Source organism: Sander lucioperca, chromosome 12, assembly GCF_008315115.2.
Source record: "Sander lucioperca isolate FBNREF2018 chromosome 12, SLUC_FBN_1.2, whole genome shotgun sequence".
Classification (NCBI taxonomy): domain Eukaryota; kingdom Metazoa; phylum Chordata; class Actinopteri; order Perciformes; family Percidae; genus Sander; species Sander lucioperca.
Genome location: NC_050184.1, coordinates 33,090,349 through 33,116,453, shown reverse-complemented (window position 1 = coordinate 33,116,453; position 26,105 = coordinate 33,090,349). Strand labels below are relative to the sequence as shown.

Sequence of the window (26,105 nt, the reverse complement as noted above, 5' to 3'; positions counted from 1 at the left end):
AACAGTCATTGTTGTGGTGTCTGTGGTGGAATTCATGTGGCCAAGACCTTGGCGTCTTTTTTGAAGGATTTTCTGTGGACGTGAGTTTCTGTAGGTGGTGCTCGTGTGTTTGTCTGTCCAGTCCTGGTGGTTTTTGTTGCTCGCAGACATCCAAGCTCTTCTTCTGCTTACTTCAAATGACATGGAAGTGCTGCCGGAACAAATATGCTACTGGAATATTCCTAAAATTCTGGCAGATTGTAACATAACGTACCATTTCTGTAGGGATATTTAGGTTGATCCACACCTCCATTATTCAATCCATCCCGGACATCTGTCTCTAAAGACCCAGTATTTATCCTTTCACACAACAATTTACTGATCACTGATCAGTTATAGGATACACATCACAAACATATATGTTTTAGATACTATTATACTAGTTGCCTCATCCGTTTTCACCAGAGATCCTCTGTTCTGTTCATCTCAGATAGCAAAGCAGTAAACGCCATCTCATGAATGGGTTCGTATGATATCATTCGAAAATGTATGCGCAACAATTTGTATGATATCCTACAAAATGACCACTGCCAGCTGGTCAAGTGATAGACGGTCACGTGACAGTTAAGTTTAGCGGTCATTCCAGTTAAATTTAGCTGAAAAAAGGTGACTGTAAGCGAAGTGACGGTCCTTTCAGTGACCATTGCTGTTGTGAGTTTAGCCGACAAAAGCTGGCGGTCATACGGCGACGACAGTTAAGTTTCGGCACCAAAACGACTAGTTAGGATTAGAAAAAAATGGTGGTTTGAATTACAACACTGGTCCCCTTGAGTAGTACTCCTGCGACTCAAACATGCGTTTTCTGGGGAAAGTCTTGTGTTCTCCCCTTGACACTAACTCCTCTCCCCCGCATGAAAGCCCTGCCCTGTGTTTTATGAACTACCCATCCACCCCGACCTCCTTCCGACACAGACCACAGCGCTCCTATACAGCAGCAGTCAATGTGGTGCCCGGAGCAATAGATATGTAGAGTACATACGAATTACAGTGCTTTACTTTTGGTAGCTATATGTACGAATGATTCATGAGAACAGCCTGCAGCAGTGTGCCAACATTTTCAGAAAGTCGCATTTGTTTTGAAAACTTTAAATGCACATTTTAGGACCTACAAATAATTGATCCGTATCTCAGCTCTGGGTGGTAAGAAACCCTCCCCCCCGACCCTGTGCAACACACCACACAGAGGACACACACTTGCACAAACCGGCATTGAATTTCAGCATGTGTCCCCTAGACTGATGGCCAACTGTATGGATTAAAAACAAAGTGGCGCAATGGGCAATGAGGAAGGTGGAGGAGGGAGAGGGGGCTGTCTCCTCATCTGTGCGTTTGTGTGTGTGTGTGTGTGTGTGTGTGTGTGTGTGTGTGTGTGTGTCTGTGTGTGTTTAGCTATTACAGACTAGAGGACTAGAGGGAGGAGTCACAGGGGGATGTGAGGCAGCGAAGGTAGCGCCAGCGTCGAAATAATGGAGTGAGGGAATCGACCAGTGAGGAGGATAAAAAAATCCAACCAGTCAATACAGCTAGGAGTGTATCAATTATGTATGGCTTCAATCCTCTTTTTTTGGGCAAGGCACGGGGGGGAGCAGGTTAGACTGAAAAAGTGGGTGTGTTTGGGTGAGATTTGATTGTGTGTGTGTATGTGCTTGGAATGTGTTTTTGTATATATCGCAGACCACTAAAGCCCTTGGGTGCCGGCTGCTTTAAAACACTCCCAACAAAAATCAAAAACGAAAACGAAAACGATGTTCATAAGAAACAAAAGCGTGGTGAGATATCTGAATTTCAGCTACATGTCGCTGTGGGTTTTTTTTGTCAGTCCATGACATGCATTTTTCACTCCTAATAACCAACCTTAATGGAATGCTGTGCCAACTATTAACCTTACTGTAGCAAAACTCGCATGGGAAAAAAAACATTAATTTTCTTATGCATGACTTAAGGCTTCACATAATACACAGCTAATGTAACCCCCACAGTCTTTACTCCTTTCCACATCTCATGTGCACCTCTTATACAAGATCTTAAGATGGATACTGGTGATAAGATCGGAAAGTCCCTGTTTCCCTGGCCCTTTCTCACCTTTCTTTTCCACTTATCTCCCCATCTATTCCCCTACTACCCCCCCCCTCCTGAACCCACTCGCCTGTGCTCCCGTGTTCGCTCTCTTTTTTGCGGCTCCCAGTCGAGGTGGCCTCTTTGCTCAGTAATTCAGTCGGGGGCTAAAAGGAGGAAATTACATCCATGCTGCCTGACCACTTTGAACTCTCAGCCCCTCCTTCTTCCCTGCTTGCGCACTGGCAACTGGTTTAAAGGCCCACACTGACATTTAAGAGATGGAAACAGGGAGCTGTGAAAGTGCCTAGATGTGTAAATGTGTGTGTGTGTGTGTGTGTGTGTGTGTGTGTGTGTGTGTGTGTGTGTGTGTGTGTGTGTGTGTGTGTGTATGTGTGTGTGTGTGTGTGTGTGTGTGTGTAAGTATGTCCACTCGTGCAAAGACAGCTATGAAAAGTGACATATGGTGATGAAACATTCTGGTTTAGTAGGCTTATATTAGATTAAACCTTATTTTAGTGTTTCATTTCAGCTGACGTGACTTGTGTCAACACTGTAAATGCCTCTTCTCTTTGTAATTTATTGCATGTTAAAACATATGTCTTAGTACTTTGAATATGTGTATTATGTGGGCTCAAGTACTTTCGCAACATACTGCAAATGGAGCCTGCGGATAGGAGTCTTATTTGTCTAAAGAAGATGTAATTTATTTCTGTCAAGCTGAATTCCTACCTGGCAACCTGCCTCCACTCAGCCACCATCAGACATCATAACAAACGGGGCGCTAATGGTAAAGGGTGTTTGAAAAGCAGCCACTTCAGCCTAATATGACTCATTAACAATAGCAGTGGGTTGGAAAATCTTTAGTCACTTTTGGTAAAAAGGTTGAAGTAGTGAAAGAATGGAGTTCAAGTGTGCTTAACCTTCAGTAAAGGGACATTTAATGCATATATAGTGGAATTCACATAGGTGAGTTTGTTTCTATGAGTGATACTTACAGACTGCATTAACAACCTGTAGTTACTCTGCCTTCCGTTGCTGTCACTCCATATCTCTAGGTCAGACCATGTCTACGGTGGTCAAAGTTAGTCAAAGTTAGTTAAAGTTAAAGTCAAAGTTCAGGCATTGTAACTTTGACCACCGTACGGTGGTCAAAGTTACAATGCCTGTCAACCTGTCTCACTCTTTAAAATGTTTATTTACGTCTTAGCCTATCTGTGTGCATTCAATTGAGCCTCTTCTGACTGATTTTCGTGTCTGTCAATCTACCTGTCTTAACCCATTTCTTTACCCACCTGTCTGGACTGCTTGTCTATGTGACATTCTTGTTGTTCGTCACTTCACTGTACCTCTTTGTCTGTCTATGCATCTCTTGCCTGTCTGTCTTAGTCCAATGTGTCTGTGTGTCTCTCAGCGGGATCCCAGACTGTCAATGCAGCCAGTAATGAGGTGTATGGTTCAGTCAGCATGTGAGGAGTTAATACGGAAGCAGCAGAGGCCATCACACATCAACGGGCATACAGTAGGCGTGTGTGTGTGTGTGTGTTTGGGGAGGGTGTGAAGGCTAGGGAGCCTCCCTGGCACACTTACGGATGTCTGTCGACCAACGGGGGTATTGATTTGGAGGGGAAGGCAGAAGACAGAAATGAATTCTGATCCACAGAGGGACTCCGCAGTGCATGTCAGAGTGTGTAAGGTTTTTTTTGTGAGCACGTGTGTGTGTGTGTGTGTGTGTGTCTGCGCATGTGTGTAAGAGTGTGTGTGTGTGCGTGCATGCATGTGAGGATGTTTGTTCTCTTTGTCTCAGCGTCTCTGCCAGTGTACATGATGTACATACAAATGAAGGGTTTGGTTACACCCTGCTGCTCTCAGGGCTGTTGCTTGTGCATGAGTGTAAGCATGTTTGTTGTGTGTGTGTGTGTGTGTGTGTGTGTGTGTGTGTGTGTGTGTGTGTGTGTGTGTGTGCCTGGATGAATGTTAGTCTGTGTACATAAGAAAGAGAGACAGATAGGGAGGAGGGGCATTGAGAACTAGGCTCAGGTGGTGAGATACACACTAGGTGTGTACATTTATGTGTGTGTGTGTGTGTGTATGTGTGTGTGTGTGTGTGAGCGTGCGTGTGTGTGCGTGTGTCTGTTTATTTGTGAGCAGCATGCCTGCAAGAATACATGTATGCATTTGTGCTGTGCAAGTTTGCATCTGTATCACGCACAAAATATTCCTCACCTGGACTTCAGTCGTGATATGTTAATGAGAGTCTACAAGCACTACTGAGGCTGAAAGACCTCCTCAGACCCCACAATAGAGCCTATGATTTAATCCAGTTTGATTCCATAAGAAATATATAGAGACAGAGGCTATGGGCAAACACGCTCCTGCAGTGGAGAGAATTATTAGATTTAACAATAAAGAAACTCTGTGGGGTGTGAACGAGAAAGACGGCAGGGACTGATCTCCGGTGGTGTGTCTGAAAGTGCCTGGGTGTTTTTTGTTTGGCAGAAGAGGAAAATCAACATAATGAGCCCAAACTGCCTTTGTGTCTCACTCTCTTCGTCTCTCTTTTCTCTCGCCCCTCCGTCTCTTTCTCCATCTCATCCCACACTCAGACAGCTGCTTCTGTGCAGCCAAATTAACTGCTCCCCAGTTGCTTTTGAAAAGTGTGAAATAAAATAAGCATTTAGCCTCTGAGGGATACAGTATTTATAGTTCCACGTATGAACTTTAAACATTCAAAGTGTAGGTAACAGTATTTGTCCACCACAAATCTGTCGTGTAGTTTTTCTATCCCAAATCCCCCACACAGCCCCATCCGTAACTCTGTGGCCCTATCTATTACTGCCATGTGATCCTTCTGGCTCCAAATATCCGATTTACAAGTCGGCAAGAAGGGTAATATTTCAACAGGCTGTCGGCAGATGCACTGTATAAATCAACGGCCTTATCTAGCCTGTGCTCCTTCTAATATTTTCTCTCAAATATTGCATTAGAGATATGTTATCCATCCCTGCAAATTCATCTTCGTCCTTTAGCCGAATGTGTCTGAATATGTACGAGCAGACATGAATGAATGAGTGAGTGTGTGTGTGTGTGTGTGTGTGTGTGGGTGTGTGTGTGTGTGTGTGGTGTTAGCACGTGAGGACAGCTTTGCCCACCATCTTAAACAGTGGCAGTAAGCATTTTCTCTAATTTTGTCTTGTACTCGTGTGGATGTTATCATTTACTCCTTAAGAAAAACACAGACCCAGGCCCATATAAACTCTAAGTTCAAATCTCTACTCTCTCTCAACATCAACTAAAACAGTAAACAGAGGATGATTCTTCTGCACAGCGAGAAATAGGATGCCTGACTCATTCTTACATTGAAAAACACATTTACAAATGCAGTAACACATAAACACACACACACACACACACACACACACACACGCACGGGCGCTGTACAATACTACATCCATCACTAGGGCTCAGGCTGACAGCTTTGTCAAAACGAGCCGCAGGGGAGAAGAGAATGGCATTGTGGGATTGAGTCCTCCCATCGGACGCTGCACTGACAGGAAAGAAGAAAGGGGAAGAAGAGAAGAGAAAGGGGGGAAAGAACTGGGGAAAAATCAGGGAATATGTTGCACAACGCTAGCAAATGGAGAGAGAGAGAGAGAGAGAGAGAGAGAGAGAGAGAGAGAGAGAGAGAGAGAGAGGGAGAGAGAGAGAGAGAGAGAGAGAGAGAGAGAGAGAGAGAGAGAGAGAGAGAGAGAGAGAGAGAGCAGAAGAAGTGGTAGAGCTGCCATGGGTAGCCCATCAAAACCAGCAGCTCCCCTGCTGTAGCCTGTTTACTAAGACTGGCCTTGTGAAGGACAGACAAAGAGCATATTGCAGACCTGGCAGCATGACCGCATCACACAGTAAAACACACACACACACACACACACACACACACACACACACAAAAGACCTCCTGAGGGTCTGCCAAACTGTAGCAAATGAACCAAGGCCCTGGTAAGAACCCACACAGCAACAAATATACTCAGTGACAAATGCATGTAAGATGTACATGTACGTGTGTGTGTGTGTGTGTGTGTGTGTGTGTGTGTGTGTGTGCGCGCGCGTATTCCCCCCTTTAGAAGGCAGCTGGTGGTGTAGTGAAGTGAGCTGTCAGCCCCTCTAAAACAGGAAAGATCAGTCCACAGAGTCAGCCTGAGACCTCTAAATAAACACCTTCACCACAGTGCTGGGGACCGAGCCTGCTGCTATCCACTGATGTGTGGGCTCAGCTTCAGAACCTACTACACTCCACTTCACTTGGTGATTGCAGCCCGAGGAAGGCGACCGACACACACAAAAAGAGACAGCGAAAGCCAGAGAGGCAGTGAGAGTTGCAGACATGGCCTCCCCCAATTATAGACCAAACCTTGCCACTCTATTCACTTTACTCTTCGCCTGGCTCCTGACAAACCCTGTCGTGATTCCTTCAACCAGCACTCGTGTTTCTCCCTGACACTCTCTAGGCTCTAATTAGGCTTGTAAATAATTATTGCAATTAAAGCCTACAATTAGGAGGAGTGAAGCACCGCCATTACTTTCACAATAAATGTCATGAGCATTCTGCATAGGCGCAGGGAGGAAACAGACAAATGCAGTGCCATTATAGAGGCAGACAGACAGTGAGAGTGAAAGAGACAGAAAGAGAGAAGGGGGGTACATGACGACAGTTGACATACTCACAGCTCTTAATTATAGAGCTGATTATTCTGGCAGGTTGGCTCCTGGACTGTTTCTTTGGCTCACATAGACAAAGTGTGCACACACACATATACTACATGCACAAATGTGAACAGCGTACACACCTGACTATTTGAAAGCACATACAGTATATATACACCCACATATAAAAGGGAAGAAGCAAAAGGGAAGTTGTTTTGAATTCAGCCTCTAAACACAGCAACACGATATTAAGTATAGGCTGAAACTGGAGCTTAATCGGGGATAAACCACTCTTTTCTAGAATCTAATGAGGAGCTTTGCACAAGTTCAAGGACAGGTTTGCTACGCAAGGTGCTTAGAGTGATAATTTTTTCAATGTTTGCTTTGAAAAAAAAAAATTGAATTAGTTGCCTTTATAAAACACCGTTGACTGCCCAACCCCACACATTCTGCCACTCAAACACGCATTTATCCTGCGGTTTAAAAAAAAAAACATAGCAAAAGTGCACACAACACAGTATGTTCTTTTCGCGAGCTACGTTTGTGGTAGCAACAGTCAGCTGGGCTAATGGCAAACTGTGGTAGACTGCAGACAGACAGAGACAGAGGTGTCAGAGTCTAAGGATCAGGTGTCCTTTTCCTCGTTATCTCATATTATGTCAGGCAGCCAGTGAGAGACTCCTGCACGGGGGGGCGGGGGGTTAGCTGGTATTGAGGAGATGTGCAGACGTGATCATAAAGCGAGACCCAAACTAACGCGCCATAGGGTCTCTCATGTGGGTCTTGAAAGATGAATACAAAGATGAATCGATTAGTTGTCATCTATTAAATTAATCGCCAACTATTTTGATAATCGATTAACCAGTTTGAGTTATTTTCTATGAAACAAAGTCAGTAAAATGAATATCTTTGAGTTGTGGACAAAATAAGACATTTGAGGACGTCATCTTGGGCTTTGGGAAACACTGATTGGCATTTTTCACCATTTTCTGACATTTTATAGACCAAACAACTAATCAATTAATCAAGATAATAATTGACCGATTAATCAACAATGACAACAATCGTTAGTTGCAGCCCTATTTGAAATCCATTCATACTGGACTCGACACTATTGAGTTTATTTGGAGACGTCGAGCTAGATGGCCACACAAATTCACAGCTTGTACAGCGCGTTATTATGTATTGACCTCTGCTGATATAGCAGGGGACTTGGGTGGGGGGGGTGGATGGATGGATGGGGAAACGTTAGGTTAGAAGGGGGTTCAGGCTGGCACCTGGGTGCACAGGCTTCTATTAATTAACAGCTTGATCGGGGCTGACAGGACGTGTGCTGCTATCAAATAATGAGGTTAGGATTGGCCAATGGTTCCAGGGCACAAAACCTGATTAACACTAATCCTGGCTTAAGTCAATTAACAATGCCTGCTCAGGGACTCATGCAAATGAGGGGCCTTTGTGAGGTGGGCAAGCACAGAGGGAGCAAACAGGGCTCAACATTCAGACATGGAAAACATGGTTAGAACATAGCAGAACGGGGGAGGGATACTTATATCGGTCATCGTGAGAAAGAAATAGCTGACAAGCAGTGGTCAAGCAGATGGATGCTATAAAAACATGATTCAATGACGGGGCGGCTCTAGCTGACGTGCTGAGTGACCCCTTGGGTTTGATGAACAGAGTCAGTCAACCCTTGAACTTCCCACAACCCCTGACCGAGGGACAGCATATAAACAGATAACATGCACATGCATTAAACTAAACACATGCATGTCAACATACATCCACGTAAACCTTCCAACACGTCTGATTCAGGCATTAAAATGGGGCGCCCACAACATGGACACGCATGTTAACTACCATGTAGAGAGATAGAATTTAATTAGTGAATTTTTCTCTGACAAATAGTTCAAAACACACAGCTCTTCACTCAACAGCTGCGATGTCATATGATGCAAAATCGCATGACTGAAAAAAAAAAAAAAACACTTATCAGCAGGCAGTGAAGTGATAGGACTGGGGCACGGGACTGGAGAACGAGTGAGATAACCACCCTTTAATTTCCAAATTGAAAATAAAAGAGCAGTCAAACAAGACTAAATCTAGGCAGGAGCAGAAAAAAAGATGGTTAGAACAATTAATGCATACAATAAATACAGAAAAATTTACAATAAAGTTAAGCTACCACCAAGTAATAGCAACGTGCATTCAAACTACTGTAGTTTATTTACGCCAAACTACACATGGACAAATACGCGCACACACATAAAGCTCAAGATTAAGGGAGCTTGACAAGTGGGTCAGGGATGAAAGTGGTTGCCTCAGAATGAAAAGCTAAATGGCATCATCAATAACATTGGATGTGCATATTGACAGGGGAATTTATCCTAATTTGTCCAGGTGTCAATATCAAGTGAAGCTGTCAGGGAAGCAGGGAAGAATCTAAGCCCAAGGTTCCAAGCTGCAGCTGCTGAGCACCTGGGTAAGGAAGCGGCCGTGCGATTGATTTGCTGGCCCTCACCCCTACGGTTGCCAAACTGACCCTCGCCGTCACGCTTATATCCCAGATAAAACATGACGGCCAATCCATCAAGGCCAGTGTCTGCTGTCTGACTGATAGCGGGCTGTCCCGGAGATGTTTGTCTGTTTGTTGAGGTCTGTCGAAAAACAGATAGATGCTAGTAAGCTGTGGCCACGGTTCCCCTCTCATGATCAGCCCTGATGAGGGTGGAATGGGATGCAGATGTGTGCTCGATATGTTGGCACACGGCATCACAGTTTCCTCATGCATGATGAAGTGACCTTTGTTCAGGTCACTTCTCTCATATAATCACTCGTGTAGACTTTATGGTCGCCTGGCATATATGGCACCTCCTGTATTGTCAGTTGTGCCATATAAACCAAAAACCTCTTATGAACTCAATCGAAGGCCTAAGTTAGATACAACATATCCTTCTTCACTCACATTCATGTGGCTTAAAACCCAACCACGGATTCAACAGGGGAATTTGGGAACATTTACAGTAGGAACTTGCGAGAGAAAGATATCTCTTAAACCCTGCGGGATGCAGAAAAGCATTTCACATTCTGTGGTAAGAGAAGAAAAAATTCAGAATTCCATTTTTTGAACCTCAGCTGTGTGAAAAAAAGGGATTGTCAGAAAAAGGCTTAGGAAGGAGTGAGAAGAGAGTGCGAACGGAATACTGCACATTAAACTGATTGCTCTTTCATCCTGAGAGCTGCCTCTTGATTGTCCTCTGCGCTGTAATGGTGGGTAGTTGAGTTATTGGGACGCTTTGTCCGAGTGTCACTGACGGACAGATTGGTGAGAAACACAGAGATAAAGGTCAATGGTCTAACCCCTGGTCTTGTTCCCTCTCCGGCAGCTGCGAGCTAACCAGACTGCCCTGGGGCCGACACAGGGTCAAGGGACGGCAAGGCAACACTTGTTGAGGCAGTGGCAGTCGCAGGAAACCCCTTCGCTACTCAGCCCTTACTGCAAACTAACAAACAGTGGAAAGGAAGGAATGGCTCAGAAGAAGTACACACAAAGCGCTAATCTTTTTGTACCTGTGCCATTTTGACTTTGTTTGCCCTACTGTTGTATGCGCTACTGTGGCCTGAACCGTTGCCAGACTGCTTGCCCTCCCCTGCCAGATTACAGTGCCTCTTCTATGAGATAAGGAATAAAGCATCACAGTAAGCTGTGAAATAGATGGTTAGAATAAAAGTTGGGCTTTCAGGGGGAAAAAAAGAAAATCTGGAAAAACACACAATAACATGCACAGATATTTAAGTCTTTGAATGAGTGGTCTGGGCATAAGCCAGTCCAATCTGCTTGTTGTGGAGGGTGTAAACAGTAAACCCCGGGAAACAAAAGGCTCTACACCAACACTGCTGCTAGTCGCTTTTTTTTCCCAAAAGTCTGCACAAGCTGTAACACTTACAGTGCACAGCGGAAGGACTGGCTATGAGCCATCATGTGTTCCATGGCCATTAACACATGAAATCAGCGTGTCATACACACCGAAGTCCTGCATAATGATGAGCCAGTAGAATGTCAGCTAATCTAAGCCTGGACGAGGTGTGAATGAATCCTATTTCCTCCTGTCTTGATAACCACTGAACCCATTTCCTCCCAATCTAACCAAGCCAGCCAAACAAAGGTTCTGGGGGTTAAGGAGAAGGCGGGAGGAAACCCAGAAAACTCTTAGGGAAAGGAGGGTAGGGATCTTGGTGGAAGAACAGGTTAAGAAGAGGCCTCATACAAAAAAAAAAAAATGTTTAAAAAAAAGAAGAAAGAATCCATGCATGGATTTCAAATTTCACAGCTGAGCACCTGGAAGAAATTGGCAGGCTTAAAAAAAGAGGACTTCTTTTCTTTTCTGATAATCTGCGAGCTGTAATGTTGCCGTTCCATACATGGAGCTGGGTAAGGGAGGAAGGATGGCGAACGAGGATTGGAGGCTGAGGGGGTTTAATGTTTGCTAAAGAGCCATGGGTGTATTGGAGAGTGACAGCATCACATGGCTGAACGCCTCTATAGGGGGAGGACTACTGCGTGTCTGTCCATGAAAGACGAGTCTGTATTACAAGCCAGCTCAGTATCCCTCAGTTGGTCATGCTAGCGAAAATTTCACACTTATCCTTATAAAGAGCTGGTAATTAGACGGCCACTATTTCACTAGGAACACTATTTGTTCTGTTCATGTCTATTATGTACTCTTGTGTGCCACAGCCATAAAACGTTACAAAAAACCATTGAGCTCCATTACAAAGTCAACACCTGCTTCTTTTCTTGAGATTTTTTTCTTTTCTTGAGAAGACACGATGAACACGTAACCACTTTCATGTTTCGTGTTTTCAAAAAGGTGTTTTCAAAAAGCTTTTCAGGCAGAACTAAGGCCACGCCACAGGTATCACTTCAAAACCCTTTCAGATGTTAAATCTTGATTGTTACCCATGAATAATACATTATAGCCCGGGCTCTGCGTACTGGCCGCTGACCAAAGCCACCGACATAATGCAGTCACTGATTCTCGAGCGTGTGTGATGAGTGCTCTCCCTACTGCTGGGTGCCAGCGGCCACAACAGCACAATACACCACAAAGGAAAAGGAAATGAAAAGGCCTAATAAAAATGTTGATAATCCAGGCCCCAAAAGACCCCATTCGATACTGGAGTAGTTGTCGCCATTTATCCCAGCGCGCTGCATTGTGTTGATAAATCGACAACAAAGAGAACGAATGCTGCTCGAGGCCTCATGCGGGCCACAGTGTCAGGCATGCTTGTACGTATATCCCTCTGTTGGCTTGAACTACCAAAATGCATGACAGCACACACAAACGTCCATAAATACAGGACTGGTCACAGAAACAGGTGAGGGCCTTTTGCATTCACATGCTTACACATTCTTGGAAAAATAAAGAAACATGACAAAGAGAAACAAAAAAGGAGTGTTGGGTGATAAATGAGAGACGGAGAGAAAGACAGGCTCCAGTTGGTGGGAACGAGGCCAGGCCAAACACGCATGCAGATGCAACGCACTGAATTTGCATGAGCTGGCAAAAGCACCAGTGGTTTAGCTCTGCTCCAGCTGCCATTCACACATGAATACCCTTTCTACCTGTTTGATTAGAGCCTCCACTGGAATTGTTGTGGCTTTAAAGTATTGCTGTAGGCACAATGTATCCGTCTGTATGCAAAGTAGGGTTTATTGATGAAGGGTTGAAGCTCCCTGTGCTTTACCATGTAAAACTTAGGCAGCGCACACCCATGCGAGCTTTGTTGCAGCAGTGGAAGATGTGGTATTCAGTTTGAAATCCACAGCTTTTGATGCAATATTAAGTGCAGTGAGGTGTTTCAGGAATGTAAGACATTACAAGGGGCATTTCGTATGATGCTGACAGAAGAAAAAGGCAGGAAAAAAAAAGAGGAGGAGGAAAAAGTCGAGGACGCGTCTGGGAGGCAGCTCAGCTGAATCTCGCGAAACAGCGATGACCTTTTTCTCTCCATCACTACCCAGCCAAGTACCAAAATCTCTGGATTATTGGTCTAAATATAGAAGCACACACACACATACAGTACTCACACAACATGACTCATGCATGTGATGCGACAGAAATCCATACAACGGATCTGCAGAATCACAGGATGCACAAGGACAGTTGGAAGACACAAAGCTCAGAGTGTGAGTCCAGTGAAAATCCAGAGATGACGAGCATTTTTTGGAGTTATTTTCAATAGAGGCACCATGGTGGATATACACAGATGTCTGAAGATAAATCTTGATATGAAAACCCGCTGTTCTATATTTCAGGACTGTCAGTAATGATACAGCACCCTACAGGAAGGCACACGCGCACGCACGCACACGCACGCACGCACACACACACACACACACACACACACACACACACACACACACACACACACACACACACACACACACACAGCTCCTGGAGAAGAGAAAGTCAGTGAGCCAGGTCTTTTCATCAGTTCCACTGCGCTGCCTCGCATTGGGTCAATCTCACCACATCATTAATATGGTGGATGCTGTTGTCATTACATCTACAAAACAAAAGCACCGTTTAACATGGCAGCACCATGGATCGCATGTGAAACAGGGAGCTATTAAATATGTTTGAGGGGGGTGAGTGAATGATGGTGTGGGAGTGTGAGAAAGAAACAAATGAGAACGAGAGAGAGAGAGAAAGCGGAAAGTTCTTTCACACACTGGAAGATAATTCGGGGTGGGCAGTGAATGTGTAAGAGACTGAAGAATAGCTATACATATGCATATATATATATATATATATATATATATATATATATATATATATACGGGTGAGAAAAAAAAGACTTGATGAAAAGCCTCCAAAAGCTTTACGGAGATTCCATTTGAATACTGAATGGGAGACTGGTGCTCGCACGTGTCTGTCATTATATATATATATTTTTTTTTTTGTGAGTGTACATGTGACTGTGAGAGCCAGTGGATTTTGTCGGTACCTATGCAAATGGGAATGGAGGGAGCATGTGCTTTGTGTGCGAGTGTGTCCCTGTGGGTGCCTGTCTGCATGTTTGTGTTTACAAAGGCCTCGCACATCCCACGATTCTCGGCATTGCCACAACACACATGGACAGGTGTGAGGACCGGAGAGAGAGAGAGAGAGAGAGAGAGAGAGAGAGAGAGAGAGAGAGAGAGAGAGCCCAGATTGTGGAGCATAGCCTCGCTGAGCAAATATTACTCTCGCTCTCCCAATTTCTCTCTGTCTCCCTCTCTCTGTTTCTCTCGCTCTCTGTCCCATTCAATGTCTGTCTCTCCATCAGTCTCTCTGTATTCTCTCTTTCCCCACTGTGCCAAAAACAGAGGGCCTCTTTGTTATTCAGAGTAGGAAATGCAACTGGAGCCAAATCTGGCCTGCTTTCTGTTTGATATCATCCCTCCTTTGTTCTAACCGTCTCCCATCACGATGCGCTTGGCCTCAGACAGACACATCGGAACAAGTGGCGCTCAGACCAGATAGATCTCGTGATGTCCTGTATGTCTGACTTCAAGTATAACTCGGGGTGACATTTAGGACAACGATAAAGGTCAAATAGATGTTTTCCACTGAATGCTAGTGTGAAGGGGCTGGTTTAAAGGTGGCTGCTGTGTCTTTTTTTATAGTGAATAATGCTTTATTAAAGTGCTCATATTATGCTTTTTGACTTTTTCCTTTTCCTTTATTGTGTTATATATCTTTTTTGTGCACATTATAGGTTTACAAAGTGAAAAAGCCCAAAGTCCACCCCAAAGGGACTTACCATCTCCATCAGAAAACTCTGTTCACCAACTGCTCCAAACAGCTCTACTGTAGTCCAGCCTTTACTTCAGAGACGAACGTGCGTCACTTTGTAACACACGTTATAATGCTCGCCTAGCTGCTAGCGTGGCACTCCCTCATACTCTGCTTCTGACTGGCTAGTAGTCCTTACCTAGCTACTGCGCATGTGTGACTCCCAACAAAGATGGAACAGAAGTGAGATGCCTCTCTCTGTAGCTAAAACAGAGAGCTCAACACACAGGGTGAAAAGGGGATCTGCAGCAATGTGCAGTACAACAAAAATATGGTGTTTTTTGAAAATTAAACCATGTAAACCTATTCTGATATAACCTCTAAATACAATTATGAACCTGAAAATGAGCATAATATGAGCACTTTAAAATTACTATACATCCTAAAGTCATCCCCCTGTGTGGAAAGAGGTTACGTCAAACTAGATACAGTTCCATCTAGGCAGGTTAAATTAACATTTTCTGGATAACAGCTTTGTGGTAGAGTTTTTGGTAACACTTGAATAAACTAATAAATAAATTCATAGTTAATTAAACCTAAGTGTAATGGTTATTTTACTGTTATCTAACAACAAAATGATAATTAATAATGTTGACTAATTATTAGTTATGCTATAATGTGTGTTGCTCACATCATAACATTTTCTACATTATATTAATTTTTAGTTAATGATTAAGAAATTGTTTATAAACCACCATTTGGATGGCTATTATAAAGTTGCATCTGATGAACACAATGCCTTGTTAGTGGTTAATAAAAACTTTGTAAAGCATCTATAAACATTTAGATAGCTTTCAACAGTGCTCAAACAATCATCTCTTATCGATCGCAAAAAAATGATTTAATGGGACCAAATTAATCTTAATTGATGCTTTATAAACCATTTATTAATCATTAACGTATGATTATAAGCATTAGTTGCAATTTTATAATAGCCATCCAAATAATGTTTATAGATGGCTTACAAAACAATTATTAACCACTGACTTAACTGAAGTATTAACTGCCTAACGTTATAAACTTATTATTTTATATGCCACTAAACTAATGATAGAAGTAACATTAATTATAACATTACTAATAATTAGTAAACATTTTAATTTACCATTTATTAGTGATGGTTATTATGAAGCGTTACCAAATTGTTTTCAAATAAACAATTAAATGTTACTCTCCAGAATCACATGTAAAAACACATCTGTTGGATTTGCCAAATGTATGGAAAAATGATGTGTGTGTGGCTACTCTAAATCCCAATCCAGTTACTGTGGCAGGTGTGACTATCAAGTGGTATCCTTGAACATGCAACATCCCCAAAGTAGTTGAGAGCATTTCAGTGTGTGTGTGTGTGTGTGTGTGTGTGTGTGTGTGTGTGTGTGTCTGTCTGCTTCAATCCTCCCCAACCCCTGGAGAGCAAGACAGAAGCGTGTACATGCTGAATGCTAATAATATTCACCAACATCACTTCTCATTCAGATGACTAGCATTTATGAGCTCAACATCAAAAGCTTGTTTCATCTGCGGAATAAGCGGGAATAAAGGATTTAGTAAATATGGGAAACAAACTTGAGATTCAGTACAATCTCGTCTTTATTTGTGGAATCTATGTCATGCCTTCAGGGCTTGACATTAACTTTTTTTTTTTTTTTTTTTCTCACCAGCCACTAGCGGCTAGCGGTTTTCCAAAGTTAGTTAGTTTCGCTAGCCACACTTTTGATCCGGTTGTACATAAAGCTCCTTTTGTATGAAAAAACATAGAACCGAATATCAGCCCGATTATTGAGATTTAAAATAGTTTGGCCTTCCATTTGTTCAGATGTCTTTCTTACTAAAAAAATCTCAGCAGTAATATTGGTTAAAGTACGGAGCTACTGTTGGTGATGGGATTGCATTTGACATCGTTATATTTTTTTATTCTCACAGCAGGCAAGTATCTGACTCAAACTGAGCAACTTTTCAGTCATCTTTTGCTGTTGTTGTTTTTCAGAGTGGAATAAAGCAAATCACACACAGCCCAGCTGTGTCACAGATAGTCACAGATGCGGAGGGGGGGGGGGGAGGGGGGGGGATTATAGTAAACCTGTTTACTCCTCCTCTCAGCAATGCACACCATCGTCTAAACAACTCCTCCTTCACACCACATCCGCCCACCGCAGTTCCTAACCTGTGAGCTCCAGCCAGCCAGTTGTTAAGTGTGTTAAAAGTGGAGATAAGGAGAGAGGACGGCAATCTATCACCTCACACTGACAGCCTCGCACGTCGTCTGTCTCTGGAGTCGCTGCGCTGCCACACTCCCCTGCAGCTGCCGCTCCTCCTCTCCTCCCATCACTTTCCCTCCTCTTTTCATCTCCTTTCTATCCGACCGATCCATCCGTGTTTTCCTCTCCTCTCATCTCCTCACCCCTACTCTGCCCTTGTGTCCCCTTCCACCCGTATATGCCCTCGCCTGTTGCCTAATTAATATTAGGGGTGTGGATATTAATCACTGCATCGATGCATCGCGATGCGGATGTGGACGACTTGGCATCGATGCAGTGACAGACCCGGTTGCATTCAGGAAGTGTCTTTTTTTAAGGGCAGATACAATGAAAAGGGGAGTTCATATATAAGATTCACAACCCTACTCAGTATGTCAGCTGCATTGATGGCCATCGGCTGCTTCCCTCCCTCCCGCCCCGCAATGCTGTGTCACTTCATTAGAAGTGGGAAAGGATGACCTTGCACACTGTCTCAGGCTCAGTGTCTCTCTTTACTCTAAGTCATACACTACAGCTGTCCCTCTTTCCCTCATCACTCTTCCTCTTATACTCTGCCTCAGCCAGCCAGCCGGCAAGTGCCCTTCATATCTATCTCTCTCTCTCTCTCTCTCTCTCTCTCTCTCTCTCTCTCTCTACACCTTGTCTTTTCCTTGTCTTTCTATTTCTTTCTCTTTCCCTGCCCTCATTGTTCTCCTTCATTATCAAACGCTGTCACAGCGTCCCCCGCTGTGCCACCCAGGTTATATATAGCTAACAGAGGGGGGTGTTGGTGGTGATGCTGAGAGGTGGGCCATCTCGGGCCCTGCTGGAGCACACACACACACACACATCCACACACTTTTCCTGACATTTAAACATATGCACACACACACACACACACACACACACACACACACACGCACCCAAAAGACACACTTAAAACCATCCATTTTCTTGCAAGAGGGCACTTGTATAACTAGCGGGCAGAGGTTTGCACGCATGCGTCTTTCCAACACCTACCTGTCTCTCAGACATGACGTAGAGGTAGTTGCGGTCGAGAGAGAAGGCCATATCTCGCAGGACAGGGCTGCCGTCCTTGATGACCGATATCGTCTCGTACTGGACACCGCCGTGAGGAGGTCCGTCGACGCGAATCTGAGAGAAAACACAGAGCACAAACGGGTCCATGATTGCTATTTATATCAGTACGACAGCAGGGGTGGGAAAACAGACGAAGGATGATTGACAGGGATGTCAGACGTGGGTGAAACAATATTTGCAAAACAATCTATCGTTATCATTTAGCTACAATTGGAGATTCAGGTGGGTGGAGATACGCCATGACGGTGACTGTTTGGATAGTGAAAGAGAGAAGCATTAAAGGGTTGATCGATTGACTTTTAAATACTTTCTTTTTTAATTCCATATAGGATGGTGTTACAACAACTGTTCAAAATGATGGGCAGATATTATTAGACCTTGGTGAAACCTTAGCTCTGTTTTCCTTTCCTCTGTCTCCTGATGAGTGATGTATTCCCTCAGAAAAGCTTTCAACTTGAGGCCAAGACCACCTTACTACAAAAACAGTGGAAAAGCCTTCTAATGACTTATCCGAGGTACGTGACCCCCCTCCCTAACCCAAATGGTCCTCCGCCAGCCCTGTTTCTTCTTTATTCAGCAGATCCTCGTTGGACAAATATATAACCGGGACAGTAAATCTTGAGGGGCAGCATGGGTTTTTCGTAATGCTGGGCGTGAGAGATGTTTCTGTGATGTCACTAGGCCCTCCTCCACCCATGAAAGCTGATGGCTCTATCATCTGTCCGTCCCGGCCTGCCTGCCTCCCTCCCTCCACCCAAACATTCATCTATCTATTCAGATGGTGACAGCACCAAAGAGCAGCCAGACTCTCCATAAAACATCACAGAGGGGAAAGTCAAGGCCATATGTCTGTCAAAAGGAGATCAACTGGGAGGGTGGGAGGGTAGGCGAGCAAATGTGCACCAGGGCTACATAATATATCGTTTTTCTATCGCCGTCGACATATGAAGTTGCACAATAAACGCATCAGGAAATGGTTGAAAGGGAGTATCAATAGGAAACTTTGAAACTCATTCTTTTTTAGTGGTGCCTTTTATATTCAATTCAATGTTCAATAGAAGAATGTTGGAAATTATTTTTTTGTTCTCGTTTAGTTTTTTTTAATCAACAAGCAATTGCTATATTTTAGCAAATACCGAAAGCAGCAGAAAAGCAGAGCTGAGTACACTTTAATATCTGTTTGTATCGCAAGTAATATAGTTATCGCGATTTTCAACAACGTTATTGCTTATCGCATATTTTCCTCATACCATGCAGCCCTGATGTACACACGCACACACACACACACACACACACACACACGGCTTTGTGTATGCGTGAGTAAAACTGCTGGATGGTAAATTGGAAGAAACAGCATCCAAGTTCACACTAAGCCCCAGAGCTTTGCCTTCAAAGCTTGAGGGTTAGCCGAGTACAGGACAGCAGGCGGCACAGTTAAGGGGCAGAGCTCAAAAGTGGTTGAGCGTTCCACGGCTGACCTACGTCTGACCCTGGCAGGCTAATCCAAACATCGAAAAAAGAGGACATATGTGAAAACCATATGTAGGAGGAGAAAGGCAGGATGTGGGGGCCGTGCCAGTCTTCATCTGGTTACTGACACTGCAGTGTGAAGGGAGACCTCAGCAAATATGCTCATCCATAAAGCATGCTGAAACACGGCCAGACCAGCGCTGTTCTCTTCACTACTGTTTAAGTGTGGGTGTTGTGTGTGTACGTGTGTGTGTGTGTGTATGTGTGTGTGTGTGTGTGTGTGTGTGTGTGTGTGTGTGTGTTTGTTTGCACCCGTAGGAGCAGTCTGTCATGCTGTGATATGTGTCCAAGCAGGCCGCCACTAGGGATCACAAGATAACCCGACCTTCCTCCCTGCACGCCTGCAGTTCATCTGAATTTAGATCGCTATCACACACACACAGTGTCTCACCACTGTCCAGGGGCCCCTAAATTCTCATTTGGCCAGAAACACACACTCGCACAAACAGCTGTCTTTGAGCGTGTCCAGGACAAAACCTCTACTCTGCAGGCAGGGGTATAACACTTTGTTACACACTACAACCAAAGCACTTACCAGGCCGAGCAATTACTAAACAGTTGGTCTCGCATTGCCAGACCTATCTCCACAGCGCTGTGGAGTAAGGTACACGGCACATACATTCAGGGATAGGAGAAAAAAAAAACGCTCTGGGTTGTTTGCATTTCTTTAAACCAATCACAATCGTCTGTAATTGGCGGTAAGCTTCGAACGCAGCGACGGTGGCTCTGCTAAATAGTCTCGGGAAGAAACTTGTTTTGCACACAGCAAAAGAAAACGCCATATACAATTTTAATTAAGTTAACTGTTCACACAAGACACTAATATACCAGTGTATCGCCGTGTGTACTTTGTCCATAACAATCCCCAGCAATCTGTCCCAAAACACCACAGTTAGATGGTAAATATAAATTCCCCGAAAGAACCAAGCAGGCCTGTCTTGTTGCACGATCAGTTTTTCTTCTAAACTCGCCATGTTCAGCGTTAAGCCTGCTTGCTCGAAGTCTGTTTCCAGCGGTTTCCCGAAGCGAAGGAGTTTGAGAACGGCAACAAATAGAGAGCAGAAGGTGAGGAATGTGTCAAGGCAATTATCCTGGGAATGTACTTCCGTTGATCCAGGCTACCAAACAGTTAACTGTTCTTGTTAAACACATGTAAACAGGAGTGCGGAGGTGTGTACAAAGAGATAAAAATAAATGACTTTCCCTTTTCCCAGAAATACTGTCCGTTTCTCAGTCTCTGCTTCTTTTGTATGAAAATGTTCCTTATTCCTCGCACAGCTTAGGCTTTATGGCTCACACAGAGAAAATGGAATCAACATAACTGACACTCGAGCACTCCAGAAGCACTTGCACTACCCCACCGTGAACACACAAACACACCCACAGCTGGTCGCTTTTCACATTAAGAAGCTGCTTTTCTATAGCAGCAGTAAATCTCGCAAAGTGCGTTACATTCACACGTACGCAGACACAAACACACACCCACAACGTTGTAAGGAAGTGAAGAAATGAGTGCGTGTGTGTGAGGTGGGTTAGTTGAATGTGAGGGACTTTGCAGGCCAGCCTCACCTCTGGGTGGGCGGAAGAGACGGCGGGGGAAAAAAAAAGAAGGGAAAATGAAAACCCTGGGCAAATAAATGGAGAAACCAACGCTTGGACCAAAAATAAATTCTGTCAAAATCTCCATCTCTTTACCACACTCCCACGTCACCTTTCTACTGGCCTACAGTACTGTATCTACCACCTGAGTAAACGACTCGCAGGCCCAAAACATCCATTTCCTCAGCATCGCTTTACTTTAGCCTGCTCTCTCAGGTACTTAAAGCTATCCCCTGTCTGCCCCATTTGACCCTGCAGTATTTATCAGGCTAGGTGAGAAGGCTGCTAACAGGTTGGATTCATACCCACAATCCCCTCTGACAATATTACTGCGTCTCTATTTTAGGAGGACCCATCCGCTGAAACAAACCCACGGTGCCCCAGAGAGCTGGCCTTGGTTCAGCCTAGTCTAACACGCTCCCCCCCCATTTCAACACCGCAGCCATTAGCTGGCCTCTCTCTATCACCAGCGTCGGGGAGCTGCAGCCGAGTAAAGTGAGGAGGGCGGGAAAAAAGATGAAGATGGATAAGAGTGTTAAAAAACATTCTAAGTGTACCCCAGGGGCACCACGGCCTGCGTAGTTCATATTTGTGCAAAGAAAAAAAACGGTGCTGTCTTTAATGTCAAAAAATGATGATCAGAAATTCACAATATTCACATGTGGCATAGAGTAGCCTTCAAATACACACAAATCCAAACAGACATGCACAGAACAATTGTGAAACAGCTCTGGAGAACTGAGGACAGAAATAAATGTCCCCAGGCATCACTGAGTGGGAGGACTTCATAATCTGCTAGCTATAAATCCTGGAGCACACCATGTTTAGTTTTCAAAATCCAAACCACTTTCACATAACTTTGGACTGCATTTTCTTAACTGGATTTTTTCTTTTTTTTTTTAAATGCTATCTGTGACAAAGTGGGTGAGCCATCACCATTTGTCCCAGGAATGCATTTCTTCCCGTGCTAGTCATTTGTTTGTTTAGCCAAAGTTCCATCTTTATTCTGTAGCACTGCAAAATATGGAGGTGGCAGTAGCTCAGTAGGGAGTTGGGTTGGGAACCGGAGGGTCGCTGGTAGCTGGAGAGGTGCCAGTTCACCTCGTGGCCACTGCCAAGGTGCTCTTGAGCAAGGCACCGAACCCTCAACTGCTGTCCATCGACAGCTGCAGCCCCCTCCCTCTGACAACTCTCCATTTGTGTGTGTATAGGACCTGAGCATGTGTGTGTATTTCAGGCCTGTGTGTTCTAACAACAGAGTGAAAACATTTCAACATAATTTCCCTCGCCGGATTAATAAAGTATAAATTATTATTATTATTATTATTATCATCATCCCAGGTTTGTTTGTATAACTTAAAACTTAGACAAGTATTGTTGTGTTCATTGATTTAATCTTTAGGTTTCTTGAATTAAATGTTTTCTTTCTTCTGAATCTTCTGACTCACCGTGCTTTCCAGGAATTAAGGCACAGACACATAATATTTTCGTTCGACAACATTTCCTCGCATTTGGCCCTGAAAAAGGACATGATGTCACATTTCTAATGTGGGCAATAAATAAACATTGATTAGAGCAATCACACATTTACAAGCAGTGTACGTATAAGAGAGGCACTAGAGTCGTAGCGTAACAGGAAACGCATGATTTGTTGATTATGATTTGTTTTATTTGTCATGATATGATAAGAAGCATTAGCAAGTTAGAGGGGGTAGCCTAAATGGTGTTCCTACTAATGTTTACTGATACAAGAGCCATTTTGTCATTGCCTGTTTTAGGTATGAGAGAATGAGACACCCCCAAGAGAAATATGGGTCTGCCTAAACAGACTGCAGTAGATTGGAGGAGCTATTTAAGGGAGTTCTTGCTCAGTTGAGAGGGAAAGACATCTGTACAGCTGTGAGTAGGCTGTGTTATGTTACCTTTAGTTGATTTGAGTTGTTGTTTTGTTTTGGGTTTGGCCAGCAGGGAAGCCGTGGCTGTGGCATCAGAGGCCTCCTCTTGTGGCTACAAGGGCCTGTGCCAGTGGGGAGCTTTTGATCAGACCATGTAAGCACCCTGGAAAAACGTTTGAAGATTGACCAAACTCCAATTCAAACTGCCCTTCTCCCTCTTTTCTCTTTCTCTTCTGTCCCTTGGTCTCACTGGGTTTGAACATCATGCCAGACACGGGATCCCCAACCGTGTGAGTCTGTGTGAAGCAATTTGTTGAGTGAAAAGTGCTGAATAAATCCACGGTAAACGTGCATCAAATGTGTGTTCACATTGTAATGTGGATGCTGCTGTTTAGAGATAAAAAGAAAGGGAAAGGATAAAACTGCAGGTACCCCCTATAGATGCCGTTATGCAACAAAATGCAAAAATGATCAGTTTCCAAATTGTATAATCCTACACTGTAAGAGAAGCAACTGAGACATAAAAACGAGTGTTTAAATTTAGCTGTAAAAGCAAAACACTGTGAGGGATGATTTGCTGATTTGGTCTCTGTTTTACAGCTTGTCTCTAAGTGTTTGTTCAACATTAACCACTCAATTTTCAAAGAATGTTTCTCCGTTAATGGCCACAGCTGCTAACTATTAGAGAGCTGCTTTTCTTTTCAGATTTGGAAACAAAAAGCTATTTTCTAACCTTAGCCTTGAGGGAGGTTAGCCTCTCTGAAACAGGACGCACATGTATCCAGGCAGCTGCCTGCCAACACCAATACAGAGCCTTCTGAAGGTGTACATTATTTTACCACTGGCAGAGCAGACTGTAACCTACGCATGGGAACCTTTACCAAACCACAATGTGCGGCACACTCCAACACCTTGTACCAGGATAGGATTAAGTCAAATCGTTGGTCTTCCACCTACACCATGTACCAGAATAGCATAATAGGAGTTGATTTTAGGGAGATTGTGCTTTTGTGGCAGAAATTACACATTGTGCTCAACGGAAGAAAGAAAGTGGGGAGTGAAAGTTGAACTCCCCTAAATCACCTATCTGGCAGCTATCTCCTGCATCTACGCTAATCCAGTTCAACAGTGTTGGATGTTGAAGTGATAGGCATTGCCTTTATCTGGCTGATCCCAAGCACTGGATTAGATTCTGTGAAAGCACACCACCGCCGCACAGTTTTTCTTCGTCTCAATGCAATGACCCTTTACATACCGAGAGGCTTGACTGAGGAAAAATGGAGCTTTGTGGTGAAGTGGGGTCATGCAGATTGAAAAAAGACACAGGTCAGAGGGATCTGACAAAGACCATGATAAACCTTATTCAATCAAATCCAATGTGGCTGATGGGACCAATCTTAGCCTCAGTAAATGGCCTTGAATTGGATGTTGGGATTGGTCTGTACCTTGGGCCAGATGACAGGCGACAGACTGCTGACAGCATTTTAAAAGCCAGTGAAGCTTGTCAGGAGGCATGCGTGATTTGAAAAGCTTTTGTGACAGCCGGGGGGCTCTCACCAAAATCGCTTTTGCATTGCAAGCACAACTTTGAGGAAGAAAAAAAAAGACATTTTCCTACATACTTGTAAGTTGTCCTTTGCTTTTAACCCCTCCAAAGTAAATGGACTGCATTTTTATATAGCGTTTTCTCTAGTCTTAACCACTACTCCAAGCGCTTTACACAGTACAGGCACCATCATTCACACACACAAACGCATTCATACAGTGGTGGCCGAGGCTTCCATACAAGGTGCCTCCTGCTCATCAGATAAAGATTCACGCACATTCACACAGGATCGGGAGCATTTTGGGGTTCAGAGTCTTGCCAAAGGACACTTCAACATGTAGACTGCAGGGCCAAGGATCGAACCACCAACCTTTTGATTGGTAGACAACCGCTCTACTACCTGAGCCACAGCTGCCCCAAAGTGAACATTCTCTGGTGTGTGACAGCCTTTCTGCACATGTATGTGACTGCATGTTGGGGGAGACAGGTGGCGCTATGGTATGAGGTGCACTGTCCATCCCCCTGGAGATGGATGTACAGTATAATGTCCAGACTAGGATGAAGTCAGTCCCTTTGGGCGTGAGTTGGGGCTGCATCAGGGTGAGTGGACTGGAAGTATGAGTCACCCTGGGGAGGGCGCGAGAGGGATTTATCACCCACACACCAGAAGTCAGACACCAGCGAGAGGCACAAATTCATCCTTATTTCCTCTGTTAACAAGAGAATAGAGGCACACGCACATGAATGTCTGCCCATACACACGAGTGCACGGCTCATGGATGAACAAAAAATGGCATTCAAACACACACACACACACACACACACACACACACACACACACACACACACACACACACACACACACACACAGATACAAATCAACCGGCTGTATTCGACAGTTGGCAGAACACTGTGTTCCAGCCAGGCTCACTATCTCTATCTTTTCGCATGTCTGTCCTGAAAACCCGGCTTGAAATTTAGCAGACTGCTATTGTCTTTCTTTACTTCAGGTGGAATGGGTACACAATATTCAGCTGTCTATGTATGTGTGTGTGTGTGTGTTTCTCTCTCTTCCTCTCTTTCTCTCACTTTCTTTCTCCGCGCACTGGGAGAAAACATGGAGCCTCTCTCCGCCTCGATAACGCATCTAATCCATCACCGGTGTCAGGCTGAAGAATTCCGGTGTCAGTAGCGAGCGGCACGTAGAAATGTGCTGTGTGTATATGTGTGTGTGATGGCTCCCACCATCCCAGCACACCAGCTCTTTTGTTCCTGTTTTTCAATCTAAGCTCCCATAAGGCGTATGTTAGCCTACTTGCCTATACGCGCTATGTGTCACTTCCCATTGGACAGACTGAGGTCCAAGAGGCCTCTCTGTGGCGATGGAGGCAAGGGACCACGAGGAAAGACAGGGTGAGAGCGAAGAAAGGAGAGAAAAAGAAAATGGACAGATGTAAAGATTGGAGGAAATGTAAGGGATATTCATAGGGATGGAGGGGCAAGAGAGGGGCAAATGAAAGAAACAAGACACAGGGATCAAGACAAAGACTCCACTCTTCACGCA

At 44.2% G+C, this 26,105-nt stretch overlaps 1 protein-coding gene across 1 annotated transcript in view; it reads right to left on the bottom strand.

Moving 5' to 3' along the window:
* Positions 1 to 26,105, bottom strand: part of plxna2 (plexin A2) — a 209,552-nt gene that overhangs the window by 107,337 nt on the left and 76,110 nt on the right. Inside the window, exon 4 of the mRNA XM_031290478.2 lies at positions 17,891 to 18,025. Coding sequence (XP_031146338.1) covers positions 17,891 to 18,025 — 135 coding nt within the window. The remainder of the gene's footprint in view (positions 1 to 17,890; positions 18,026 to 26,105) is intronic.